This window comes from Tachyglossus aculeatus, chromosome 27, assembly GCF_015852505.1.
Source record: "Tachyglossus aculeatus isolate mTacAcu1 chromosome 27, mTacAcu1.pri, whole genome shotgun sequence".
In the NCBI taxonomy this organism is placed as follows: Eukaryota; Metazoa; Chordata; class Mammalia; order Monotremata; family Tachyglossidae; genus Tachyglossus; species Tachyglossus aculeatus.
The window spans coordinates 1,350,470-1,364,443 of record NC_052092.1 but is presented as its reverse complement, the minus strand read 5'-3'; the positions used below and the strand labels follow the sequence as shown (position 1 = coordinate 1,364,443).

Sequence of the window (13,974 nt, the reverse complement as noted above, 5' to 3'; positions counted from 1 at the left end):
TACGTGTTGCCAACTTGGATTTCCCAAGCGCTTAGTACAGCGCTCTGCACACAGTAATGATGATGATGATGACTGATTCATCAGTCGTATTTATTGAGCGCTTACTGTGTGCAGAGCGCTGTACTAAGCGCTTGGGAAGTCCAAATTGGCAACATATAGAGACGGTCCCTACCCAACAGTGGGCTCACAGTCTAAAATTGTGAATTCTAAAATTCTGACTGATTGGAGGCTCCGGAGATCATTATTCCGAACGATCATCTGTCCTTCCCTGTCCCCCAGCCAGATTCCGGGCGCCCGCCCGCCCGCCGGCCGGGACCAGGCCGCGCCGGACGGACCGGGAATCGCCTCCCGCGGCTCCATCCCGGAGCGTCGCGGCCCGCATGGATCCTCACGAGGCCGTGGTGAAGAACCCGTACGCCAGCGTGGTCATCCCCCGGGCCCACCTGCGCCCCGACCTGGGGCAAGCCGAGGCTCGGCCCTCCGAGCCCAAGGGGGGACCCCCGGCCCAAGAGGCCTGGTGCCAGGCGGGCAACCCCTACGCCAGCCTCCAGCGGCCCGCCGGTTGCCCGGAGCCCCGGCCCGCCGCCTTCCCGCTGCAGGGGCCCGGGGACGACATCGCCCACAACTGCTGCTGTTGCCCCTGCTGCTCCTGCTGCCACTGCCCGCCCTGTTGTCGTTGCCACCAACGCTGCTGTTGTGTCGTCTCCTAAGCTCCCCGGGCGCTCGGGACTCGGGGGTGGCCGGGATGATCTCCCTCCGGGCCTCGGCTTCCTGGGCCGGGCCGTTGGGGCAGAAGAATCTCTAGATGTTGCCAACTTGGACTTCCCAAGCGCTTAGTACAGTGCTGTGCACACAGTAAGGATGCCATTTGTTAAGCGCTGACTGTGTGCCAAGCATTCACTCATTCAATCGCATTTATTGAGCGCTTACTGTGCCGAGCATTCATTCATTCAGTCGCATTTATTGACCGCTTACTGTGTGCAGAGTACTGGACTGTGAGCCCGCCGTCGGGTAGGGGCCGTCTCTGGATGTTGCCAACTTGGACTTCCCAAGCGCTTAGTACAGTGCTCTGCACACTAAGTGCTCAATAAATATGACTGAATTCATAATAATAGTATTTGTTAAGCTCTATGTGCCAAGCATTCATTCATTGTCGCATTTATTGAGCGCTTATACTGTGTGCAGAGCACTGGACTGGACTGTGAGCCCGCCGTTGGGTAGGGACCATCTCTATATGTTGCCAACTTGGACTTCCCAAGCGCTTAGTACAGTGCTCTGCACACAGTAAGCGCTCAATAAATATGATTGAATGAATAATAATAATAATAGTGTTTGTTAAGCGCTATGTGCCAAGCATTCATTCATTCAGTCGTATTTATTGAGCGCTTACTGTGTGCAGAGCACTGGATTAGACTGTGAGCCCGCCATTGGGTAGGGACCGTCTCTATATGTTGCCAACTTGGACTTCCCAAGCGCTTAGTACAGTGCTCTGCACACAGTAAGTGCTCAATAAATACGATTGAATGAATAATAATAATGGTATTTGTTAAGCGCTATGTGCCCAGCATTCATTCATTCAGTCGTATTTATTGAGCGCTTACTGGATGCAGAGCACTGGACTAGGCTGTGAGCCCGCTGTTGGGTAGGGACCGTCTCTATATGTTGCCAACTTGGACTTCCCAAACGCTTAGTACAGTGCTCTGCACACAGTAAGCGCCCAATAAATATGATTGATTGAATGAATGAATGAGTAATAATAATAATAATGGTATTTGTTAAGTGCTTACTATGTGCAAAGCCCTGTTCTAAGCATTGGGGAGGTTACAAGGTGATCAGGTTGTCCCACGGGGGGCTCACAGTCTTCATCCCCATTTTCCAGATGAGGGGACTGAGGCCCAGAGAAGTGAAGTGGCTGGCCCAAAGTCACCCAGCTGACAATTGGCGGAGCCAGGATTTGAACCCATGACCTCTGACTCCAAAGCCTCTTTCCACTGAGCCACGCTGCTTCTCAATAAATACGATTGAATGAACGAATGAATCTATGGATATCAACGCAACGAGTGGGGTTTTCGCGGTGAATATCAAGGGCATTTCATACGTATTCTGTGGAAGAACCACCTTCTCCGTTCCTATCTACGAAAGATTTGGATAATAATAATAATAATGATGGCATTTATTAAGCGCTTACTATGTGCAAAGCACTGTTCTAAGCGCTGGGGAGGTTACAAGGTGATCAGGTTGTCCCACGGGGGGCTCACAGTCTTCATCCCCATTTTCCAGGTGAGGGAACTGAGGCCCAGAGAAGTGAAGTGGCTTGCCCAAAGTCACCCAGCTGACAATTGGCGGAGTCGGAATTTGAACCCATGACCTCTGACTCCAAAGCCTCTTTCCACTGAGCCACGCTGCTTCTCAATAAATACGATTGAATGAACGAATGAATCTATGGATATGAACGCAACGAGTGGGGTTTTCGCGGTGAATATCAAGGGCACTTCATACATAGTCTGTGGAAGAACCACCTTCTCGGTGAATATCCAGGGCATTTCATACATATTCTGTGGAAGAACCACCTTCTCGGTGAATATCCAGGGCATTTCATACATATTCTGTGGAAGAACCACCTTCTCGGTGAATATCCAGGGCATTTCATACATATTCTGTGGAAGAACCACCTTCTCGGTGAATATCCAGGGTATTTCATACATATTCTGTGGAAGAACCACCTTCTCAGTTAATATCAAGGGCATTTCATACATATTCTGTGGAAGAATGACCTTCTCAGTTAATATCCAGGGCATTTCATACATATTCTGTGGAAGAACCACCTTCTCGGTGAATATCAAGGGCATTTCATACATATTCTGTGGAAGAACCACCTTCTCGGTGAATATCCAGGGCATTTCATACATATTCTGTGGAAGAACCACCCTCTCCGCTCCTATCTAGGAAAGATTCGGATAATAATAATAATGATGGCATTTATTAAGCGCTTACTATGTGCAAAGCACTGTTCTAAGCGCTGGGGAGGTTACAAGGTGATCAGGTGGTCCCACGGGGGGCTCACAGTCTTCATCCCCATTTTACAGTTGAGGGAACTGAGGCCCAGAGAAGTTAAGTGACTTGTCACAGCTGACAAGTGGCGGGGCCGGAATTTGAACCCATGACCTCTGACTCCAAAGCCCCAGCTCTTTCCACTGAGCCACGCTGCTTCTCAATAAATGCGATTGAATGAATGAATGAATCTATAGATTTATATATATATATCTATATATAGATATATACATCTATATCTATCTATATAGATGAAACTAGAGCTATAGATATGAACGCACCGAGTGGGGTTTTTGCGGTGAATATCCAGGGCATTTCATATGTATTCTGTGGAAGAACCACCTTCTCAGTGAATATCAAGGCCATTTCATACATATTCTGTGGAAGAACCACCTTCTCGGTGAATATCAAGGGCATTTCATACATATTCTGTGGAAGAACCACCTTCTCGGTGAACATCAAGGGCATTTCATACATATTCTGTGGAAGAACCACCTTCTCGGTGAATATCAAGGGTATTTCATACATATTCTGTGGAAGAATGACCTTCTCAGTTAATATCCAGGGCATTTCATACATATTCTGTGGAAAAACCACCTTCTCCGCTCTTATCTAGGAAAGATTCGGATAATAATAATAATGATGGCATTTATTAAGCGCTTACTACGTGCAAAGCACTGTTCTAAGCGCCGGGGAGGTTACAAGGTGCTCAGGTTGTCCCCCGTGGGGGGCTCGCAGTCTTCATCCCCATTTTACAGTTGAGGGAACTGAGGCCCAGAGAAGTTAAGTGACTTGTCACAGCTGACAAGTGGCGGGGCCAGGATTTGAACCCATGACCTCTGACTCCAAAGCCCCAGCTCTTTCCACTGAGCCACGCTGCTTCTCAATAAATGCGACTGAACGAATGAATGAATCTATAGATTTATATATATCTATATATAGATATATACATCTATATCTATATATATAGATGAATCTAGAGCTATAGATATGAACGCACCGAGTGGGGTTTTTGCGGTGAATATCCAGGGCATTTCATACGTATTCTGTGGAAGAACCACCTTCTCAGTGAATATCAAGGCCATTTCATACATATTCTGTGGAAGAACCACCTTCTCGGTGAATATCAAGGGCATTTCATACATATTCTGTGGAAGAACCACCTTCTCGGTGAATATCCAGGGCATTTCATACATATTCTGTGGAAGAACCACCTTCTCGGTGAATATCCAGGGCATTTCATACATATTCTGTGGAAGAATGACCTTCTCGGTTAATATCAAGGGCATTTCATACATATTCTGTGGAAGAACGACCTTCTCAGTGAATATCAATGGCATTTCATACATATTCTGTGGAAGAACCACCTTCTCAGTTAATATCCAGGGCATTTCATACATATTCTGTGGAAGAACGACCTTCTCAGTTACTATCCAGGGCATTTCATACATATTCTGTGGAAGAACGACCTTCTCAGTTACTATCCAGGGCATTTCATACATATTCTGTGGAAGAACGACCTCCTCGGTGAATATCCAGGGCATTTCATACATATTCTGTGGAAGAACCACCTTCTCCGCTCCTATCTAGGAAAGATTCGGATAATAATAATAATGATGGCATTTATTAAGCGCTTACTATGTGCAAAGCACTGTTCTAAGCGCCGGGGAGGTTACAAGGTGCTCAGGTTGTCCCACGGGGGGGCTCACAGTCTTCATCCCCATTTTACAGATGAGGCAACTGAGGCCCAGCGAAGTGAAGTGACTGGCCCAAAGTCACCCAGCTGACAAGTGGCAGAGGCGGGATTTGAACCCCTGACCTCTGACTCCAAAGCCCGGGCTCTTTCCACTGGGCCACGCCGCTTCTCTAATATAGACTGTGAGCCCGCTGTTGGGTAGGGACCGTCTCCATATGTTGCCAACTTGTACTTCCCAAGCGCTTAGTACAGTGCTCTGCACACAGTAAGCGCTCAATAAATACGATTGGGAGAGTGAAAGAATGAATAGAAGCTCATCTGGTTGTCCCACGTGGGGCTCACAGCCTGAATCCCCATTTTAAATATGTTCTAAGCGCTGGGGGGAATACAAGGTGATCAGGTTGTCCCACGTGGGGCTCACAGTCTTCATCCCCATTTTCCAGCTGAGGTCACTGAGGCCCAGAGAAGTGAAGCGACTTGCCCAAAGTCACCCAGCTGACAATTGGCGGGGCTGGGATTTGAGCTCATAATAATAATAATAATAATAATAATGGCATTTATTAAGCGCTTACTATGTGCAAAGCACTGTTCTAAGCACTGGGGAGGTTACAAGGTGATCAGGTTGCCCCACGTGGGGCTCACAGTCTCAATCCCCATTTTACAGATGAGGTCACTGAGGCCCAGAGAAGTGAAGTGACTTGCCCAAAGTCACCCAGCTGACAATTGGCGGGGCTGGGATTTGAGCCCATAATAATAATAATAATAATAATGGCATTTATTAAGCGCTTACTATGTGCAAAGCACTGTTCTAAGCGCTGGGGAGGTTACAAGGTGATCAGGTTGTCCCACGTGGGGCTCACAGTCTCAATCCCCATTTTCCAGCTGAGGTCACTGAGGCCCAGAGAAGTGAAGCGACTTGCCCAATGTCACCCAGCTGACAATTGGCGGGGCTGGGATTTGAGCCCATAATAATAATAATAATAATAATGGCATTTATTAAGCGCTTACTATGTGCAAAGCACTGTTCTAAGCGCTGGGGAGGTTACAAGGTGATCAGGTTGTCCCACGTGGGGCTCCCAGTCTCAATCCCCATTTTCCAGCTGAGGTCACTGAGGCCCAGAGAAGTGAAGCGACTTGCCCAATGTCACCCAGCTGACAATTGGCGGGGCCGGGATTTGAGCCCATGACCTCTGACTCCAAAGCCCGGGCTCTTTCCACTGAGCCACGCTGCTTGGGACTTCCCAAGTGCTTAGTACAGTGCTCTGCGCACAGTAAGCGCTCAATAAGTACGATTGATTGATTGATTGATTGATTGATCAGACCGGGCTTCCCAGCACCGGCGTCGCCCAAGTGAGTCACAGCCTCGCCCTGTTCTTGCTGGGTAGGAAACACCCAGCTAGGCCCGGCCTCACCACCCAACTGGCCTCCATCCCCGCCCTCCCGGCCTCCCGGGGTTCTCCGGGGAGCGGACGGTGGCCCCCCATCCCCCCCACATAATAATAATAATGATGATGGCATTTATTAAGCGCTTACTATGTGCCAAGCACTGTTCTAAGCGCCGGGGAAGTCGCCTTGTAGACTGTGAGCCCACTGCTGGGTAGGGACTGTCTCTATATGTTACCAACTTGTACTTCCCAAGCGCTTAGTACAGTGCTCTGCCTCCCCCTTTTAGACTGTGAGCCCACTGTTGGGTGGGGACTGTCTCTAGATGTTGCCAATTTGTACTTCCCAAGCGCTTAGTACAGTGCCCTGCACAGAGTAAGCGCTCAATAAACACGACTGATGACGATGACTGTCTCTATATGTTGCCAATTTGTACTTCCCCAGCGCTTAGTCCAGTGCTCTGCACATAGTAAGCGCTCAATAAATACGATTGATGATGATGATGATTGATGATGCAAGGTGATGCCGTGACCTCTGACTCCAAAGCCCGGGCTCTTTCCACTGAGCCACGCTGCTTCTCCAGGGGGAGACGGACGACAGAACCGCAAAACATGTGGACAGGTGTCAAGTCGGCAGAATAAATAGAATTAAAGTTAGGGTCAGAGGTCATGGGTTCAAATCCCGGCTCCGCCACTTGTCAGCTGTGAGGCTTTGGGCAAGTTGCTTCGCTGCTCTGGGCCTCAGTGACCTCATCTGTAAAATGGGGATGAAGACTGTGAGCCCCAGGTGGGACAACCTGATCACCTTGTATCCCCCCCAGTGCTTAGAACAGTGCTTTGCACATAGCAAGCACTTAACAAATACCATTATTATTATTATTATTATTACTTGTCAGCTGTGTGACTTCGGGCAAGTCGCTTCACTTCTCTGGGCCTCAGTGACCTCATCTGTAAAATGGGGATTAAGACTGTGAGCCCCCAGGGGGACAACCTGATCACCTTGTATCCCCCCAGCGCTTAGAACAGTGCTTTGCACATAGTAAGCGCTTAACAAATACCATCACTATTATTATTATTATTATTACTTGTCAGCTGGGTGACTTTGGGCAAGTCACTTCACTTCTCTGGGCCTCAGTGACCTCATCTGGAAAATGGGGATGAAGACTGTGAGCCCCACGGGGGACAACCTGATCACCTTGTATCCCCCAGCGCTTAAAACAGTGCTTTGCACGTAGTAAGCACTTAACAAATACCATCACTATTATTATTATTATTATTACTTGTCAGCTGTGTGACTTTGGGCAAGTCACTTCACTTCTCTGGGCCTCAGTGACCTCATCTGGAAAATGGGGATGAAGACTGTGAGCCCCACGTGGGACAACCTGATCACCTTGTACCCCCCCAGTGCTTAGAACAGTGCTTTGCACATAGTAAGTGCTTAACAAATACAATTATTATTATTATTATTATTACTTGTCAGCTGTGTGACTTTGGGCAAGTCACTTCACTTCTCTGGGCCTCAGTGACCTCATCTGTAAAATGGGGATTAAGACTGTGAGCCCCCAGGGGGACAACCTGATCACCTTGTAATAACAATAATAATCATGTTGGTATTTAAGCGCTTACTATGTGCCAAGCACTGGGGGGATACAAGGTTATTGAGGTTGTCCCACATGGGGCTCACAGTCTTCATCCCCATTTTACAGATGAGGGAACTGAGGCCCAGAGAAGTGAAGTGACCTGCCCAAAGTCACCCAGCTGACCGGTGGAGGGGCCGGGATTAGAACCCACGACCTCTGGCTCCCAAGCCTGGCCTCTTTCCACTGAGCCGCGCTGCTTCTCTAGATGAATGGTTCACGATGGTAAAACATAAAACCAACACACAACATAATAAAGAATACCACATACACTAACTAAAATACCGCCTAAAACCACAGAAAAGAAATACAGAGCGAATTCATTATACGTGAATCAATGAAATACATTTAAAATAAATTCGGCTCCTTCTCTAGATGAATAATTCACAATGGTCATACATAAAATCAACACACAACATAATAAAGAATACCACATAAACCAACTAAAATACCGCCTAAAACCACACAAAATAAATACATAGCAAATTCATAATACGTGAATCAATGAAATACATTTAAAATAAATTTGGCTCCTTCTCTAGATGAATAATTCACAATGGTCACACATAAAATCAACACACAACAATCAATCAATCAATCGTATTTATTGATTGATAAATAATAATAAAGAATACCACATAAGCTAACTAAAATACCACCGGAAACCACATAAAATAACTACATAGCAAATTAATATGTGAATCAGTGAAATACTTTTAAAATAAATTCGGGTCCTTCTCTAGATAATTCGCGACGGTAATACATAAAACCAGCACACAACATAATAAAGAATACCACATAAACTAACTAAAATACTGCCTAAAACCACATAAAATAAATACATAGCAAATTCATAATACGTGAATCAATGAAATACATTTAAAATGAATTCGGCTCCTTCTCTAGATGAATAATTCACGATGGTCACACATAAAATCAACACACAACATAATAAAGAATACCACATAAACTAACTAAAATACCACCTAAAACCACATAAAATAACTACATAGCAAATTAATAATATGTGAATCAGTGAAATACTTTTAAAATCAATCAATCAATCAATCGTATTTATTGAGCACTTACTGTGTGCAGAGCACTGTACTAAGCGCTTAAATCAATTCGGCTCCTTCTCTAGATAATTCACGATGGTAATACATAAAACCAACACACAACATAATAAAGAATACCACATTAACTAAAATACCGCCTAAAACCACATAAAATAAATACATAGCAAATTCATAATACGTGAATCAATGAAATACATTTAAAAGAAATTCGGCTGCATCTCTAGATGAATAATTCACGATGGTCATACATAAAACCAACACACAACATAATAAAGAATACCACATAAACTAACTAAAACACCGCCTAAAACCACATAAAATAAATACATAGCAAATTCGTAATACGTGAATCAATGAAATCAAATTTAAAAGAAATTCAACTGATTGCTAGGTGGGTGACCAGGCCAAGTTGGGAGTGGGGAGACTGAAAGTGGAGTCACTCTGCTCCCCTTCCCTTCCCTGTGGGCCTGGCCACCGCCTGGCCCTGGCCCTGGCACTGCCCTCCTCCTGGCCCTGGCATGGCCCTGGCCCTGGTCCTACCCTCCTCCTGGCCCTGGCATGGCCCTGGCCCTGGTCCTACCCTCCTCCTGGCCCTGGCATGGCCCTGGCCCTGGCACTGCCCTCCTCCTGGCCCTGACCTCCTTCTGCCACTGACCTCCTCCTGCCACTGGCCCTGACACTGGCCCTGGCCTCCTCTTGGCCCTGGCCCTGGTACTGACCTCCTCCTGGCCCTGACCTCCTCCTGGCACTGACCATGGCACTGACCTCCTCCTGGCCCTGGCATGGCCCTGGCACTGACCTCCTCCTGGCCCTGGCACTGGTCCTGACCTCCTCCTGGCCCTGGCCCTGGCCCTGACCTCCTCCTGGCACTGACCCTGGCACTGACCTCCTCCTGGCCCTGGCATGGCCCTGGCACTGACCTCCTCCTGGCCCTGGCCCTGGCACTGACCTCCTCCTGGCCCTGGCACTGGCCCTGACCTCCTCCTGGCCCTGGCCCTGGCACTGGTCCTGACCTCCTCCTGGCCCTGGCATGGCCCTGGCACTGACCTCCTCCTGGTCCTGGCTTGGCCCTGGCCCTTGCATTGACCTCCTCCTGGCCCTGGCCCTGACCTCCTCCTGGCCCTGGCATGGCCCTGGCCCTGGCACTGACCTCCTCCTGGCGCTGGCATGGCCCTGGCACTGGTCCTGACCTCCTCCTGGCCCTGGCCCTGACCTCCTCCTGGCCCTGGCATGGCCCTGGCCCTGACCTCCTCCTGGCCCTGACCTCCTCCTGGCCCTGGCATGGCCCTGGCCCTGGCATTGACCTCCTCCTGGCCCTGGCCCTGACCTCCTCCTGGCCCTGGCATGGCCCTGGCCCTGGCACTGACCTCCTCCTGGCCCTGGCATGGCCCTGGCACTGGCCCTGACCTCCTCCTGGCCCTGGCCCTGACCTCCTCCTGGCCCTGGCCCTGGCCCTGACCTCCTCCTGGCCCTTGCATGGCCCTGCACACAGTAAGCGCTCAATATATACGATTGAATGAACGAATGAATGAATGAATCCCCCCACCGCACCTCCTTCCTCTGCATATGTTTGCGCAGATTTATTACTCTTATTTATTTAATTGTACATCTTTGCTATTCTACTTATTTTATTTGGTTTATATGTTTTGTTTTGTTCTCTGTCTCCCCCTTCCAGACTGTGAGCCCGCTGTTGGGTAGGGACCGTCTCTAGATGTTGCCAACTTGGGCTTCCCAAGCGCTTAGTACAGTGCTCTGCACGCATTAAGCTCTCAATAAATACCAAGGAATGATTGTGAGTGAGTGAGTGAGTGAGTGAGTGTGCCCAACGCCAATGTGGGCACCACGCTCACCCTGGGACGTTGCCAAGGCCACCGAAGTCCACAACTGCGCACGCGCGGACTTCAGGGAGCCGGGTTGGAGCTGCGCACGCGCGGACTCCAGGGAGCCGGTCGGAGCTGCGCACGCGCAGACTCCAGGAAGCCGGGTCGGAGCTGCGCACGCGCGGACTCGAAGGCGACGAGTGGAAGCTGCGCACGCGCGGACACCACAGCTGGGCGGGAGCGGCGCCCGCGCAAACTCCAGGGAGGCGAGAGGAAGCTGCGCACGCGCAGACTCGAGGGAGACGAGTGGAAGCTGGCACGCGCGGACACCAGAACCGGGCCAGAGCCGCGCATGCGCAGACTCCAGGGAAGCGAGTGGAAGCTGCGCACGCGCGGACACCTGAACTGGGCCAGAGCGGCGCTCGCGCGGACTCCAGGACTGGGCGGGAGCTGCGCCCTGGCGGACCTCCCGGGCAGAAGCTGCGCACGCGCGGACTCCAGAGCTGGGCCAAAGCTGCGCACGCGCGGACCCCAGGGAGCCGGGCGGGAGTTGCGCACGCGCGGACCCCAGGCGGCCGGGAGCGATCTGCGCACACGCAGACCCCAGGCAGCAGGGCGGGTGCGCGTTGGCAGACCTCCCGGGCAGGAGTTGCGCACGCGCGGCAGCCGGGCGGGAACTGCGCACGCGTGGATCCCAGGCAGTCGGGCGGGAACTGCGCACGCGCGGAAAAACCCAGGCCTCGAGTGACCTTGGACAAGTCACTTAACCTCTTTTATTATTATTATTAATTAATAATAAATGCTCAATAATATTTTCTATATTATATATCACTTAACCTCTTATTATTATTAATTAATAATAAACGCTCAATAACATTAATAATAATGGCATTTATTAAGCGCTTACCAAGCGCTGGGGAGGTTACAAGGTGATCGGGTTGTCCCACGGGGGGCTCCCAGTCTTCATCCCCATTTTCCAGATGAGGTAACTGAGGCCCAGAGAAGTGAAGTGACTTGCCCAAAGTCACCCAGCTGACAAGTGGCGGAGCTGGGATTTGAACCCACGCCCTCTGACGCCAAAGCCCGGGCTCTTTCCACTGAGCCACGCTGCTTCTCTTATGCCTCGGTTTCCTCATCTGGAAAATGGGGATAAAATACCCGCTCTCCCTCCCCCTCGGGCCATGAGCCCCCTGAGGGGTATCCCGTCAGATTGTAATAATAATAGCGATGCTATTTGTTAAGTGCTTACTATGTGCCAAGCACTGTTCTAAGCGCTGGGGGAGATCCAAGGTGATCAGGTTGTCCCTGTGGGGCTCACTGTCTTATTCCCCATTTTAATAACAATAATAATAATGATGATGGCATTTTTTAAGCACTTACTATGTGCAAAGCACTGTTCTAAGCGCTTGGGAGGTTACAAGGTGATCAGGCTGTCCCATGGGGGGCTCACAGTCTTCATCCCCATTTTACAGATGAGGGAACTGAGGCCCAGAGAAGTTCAGTGATTCACCCAAAGTCACCCAGCTGACAAGTGGTGGAGCTGGGATTTGAACCCATGACCTCTGACTCCAAAGCCAGGGCTCTTTCCACTGAGCCACGCAGGCAAGGGAGTCAGAGGTTGTGGGTTCTAATCCCGGCTCCGCCACTTGTCAGCTGGGTGACTGTGGGCAAGTCACTTCACTTCTCTGGGCCTCGGTTTCCTCATCTGTAAAATGGGGATGAAGACTGTGAGCCCCACGGGGGACAACCCGATCATCTTGTATCCACCCCGGCGCTTAGAACAGTGCCTGGCACTGTTGTGGGCACTGTTGTGGGCACGGATTGTCTCTCTTTGCTGCTGAACTGTACTTTCCAAGCGCTTCGTAGAGTGCTCTGCACACAGTAAGCGCTCAATAAATGCGACTGAATGAATGAATACCTGTGTGTAATGTATTTATTTATGAATTTTTCTATTAACGTCTGTCTCTCCCTCTAGACTGCGAGCTCGTTGTGGGCAGGGAATGGGTCTGTTTTGTTGTTACAGTGTCCTCTTCCAAGGGCTTAGTACAGTGCTTGGCACACAGTAAGCGCTCAACGTCTCTATATGTTGCCGACCTGTACTTCCCAAGGGCTTAGTACAGTGCTCTGCACACAGTAAGCGCTCAATAAATACGATTGAATGAATGAAAGTAGGATTGAATGAATGAATGAATGCACCCTTAGCGGACGCTGCCCGCCCATGAGTAGGCCCCAAGCCTTGCCCCGACTGACCGCTAGAGGGCGCTGCCCTCCCATTTCATTCATTCACTCATTCATTCATTCATTCATTCATATTTATTGAGCACTTACTGTGCGCAGAGCACTGTACTAAGCGCTTGGGAAGTACAAAAGTTGGCAACATCTAGAGACGGTCCCTACCCAACAGCAGGCTCACAGTCTAGAAGGGGGAGACAGACAACAAAATTTACTTTATTTTATTTTATTTTATTTATTTTATTTTATTTTACTTGTCCATATCTATTCTATTTATTTTATTTTGTTAATTTGTTTGGTTTTGTTCTCTTTCTCCCCCTTCTAGACTGTGAACCCACTGCTGGGTAGGGACTGTCTCTATATGTTGCCAACGTGGACTTCCCAAGCGCTTAGTACAGTGCTCTGCACACACAGTAAGCGCTCAATAAATACGATTGATATTGATTGATTCATCATCAATCGTATTTATTGAGCACTTACTATGTGCAGAGCACTGTACTAAGCGCTTGGGAAGTACAAATTGGCAACATATAGAGACAGGCCCTACCCAACAGTGGGCTCACAGTCTAGAAGGGGGAGACAGAGAACAAAACCAAACATACTAACAAAATAAAATAAATAGAATAGATAGGTACAAGTAAAATAAATAAATAGAATAATAAATATGTACAAACATATATCCATATATACAGGTGCTGTGGGGAAGCACAGCACCTGTGCTTATTACTCTATTACTCTAATAGAGTATTATTACTCTATTTATTGTTACTCTATTTATTTATTACTCTATTTATTTTACCTGTAGATATCTAGTCTATTTATTTTATTTTGTTAGTATGTTTGGTTTTGTTCTCTGTCTCCCCCTTTTTAGACTGTGAGCCCACTGTTGGGTAGGGACTGTACTTCCCAAGCGCTTAGTCCAGTGCTCTGCGCACAGTAAGCGCTCAATAAATACGATTGATGATGATGATGACTGTCTCTATACGTTGCCAACTTGTACTTCCCAAGCGCTTAGTCCAGCGCTCTGCGCACAGTAAGCGCTCAATAAATACGATTGATGATGATGCTGATGAAGGGAAG

The 13,974-nt window shown here is 48.7% G+C and overlaps 1 protein-coding gene across 1 annotated transcript; it reads left to right on the top strand.

The window, feature by feature from the left end:
* Nucleotides 1-300: 300 nt before the first annotated feature.
* CYSRT1 (cysteine rich tail 1) lies at nucleotides 301-855 on the top strand. Its single transcript, XM_038768054.1, has one exon. It carries the CDS (start codon nucleotides 381-383, stop codon nucleotides 708-710), a length of 330 nt encoding a protein of 109 aa, XP_038623982.1. The 5' UTR covers nucleotides 301-380; the 3' UTR covers nucleotides 711-855.
* The last annotated feature ends 13,119 nt before the right edge of the window (nucleotides 856-13,974 follow it).

Bases quoted from the DNA above. Each gene is read 5' to 3' on its own strand.
- CYSRT1 (XM_038768054.1), top strand. From the start codon at position 381: ATGGATCCTCACGAGGCCGTGGTGAAGAACCCGTACGCCAGCGTGGTC.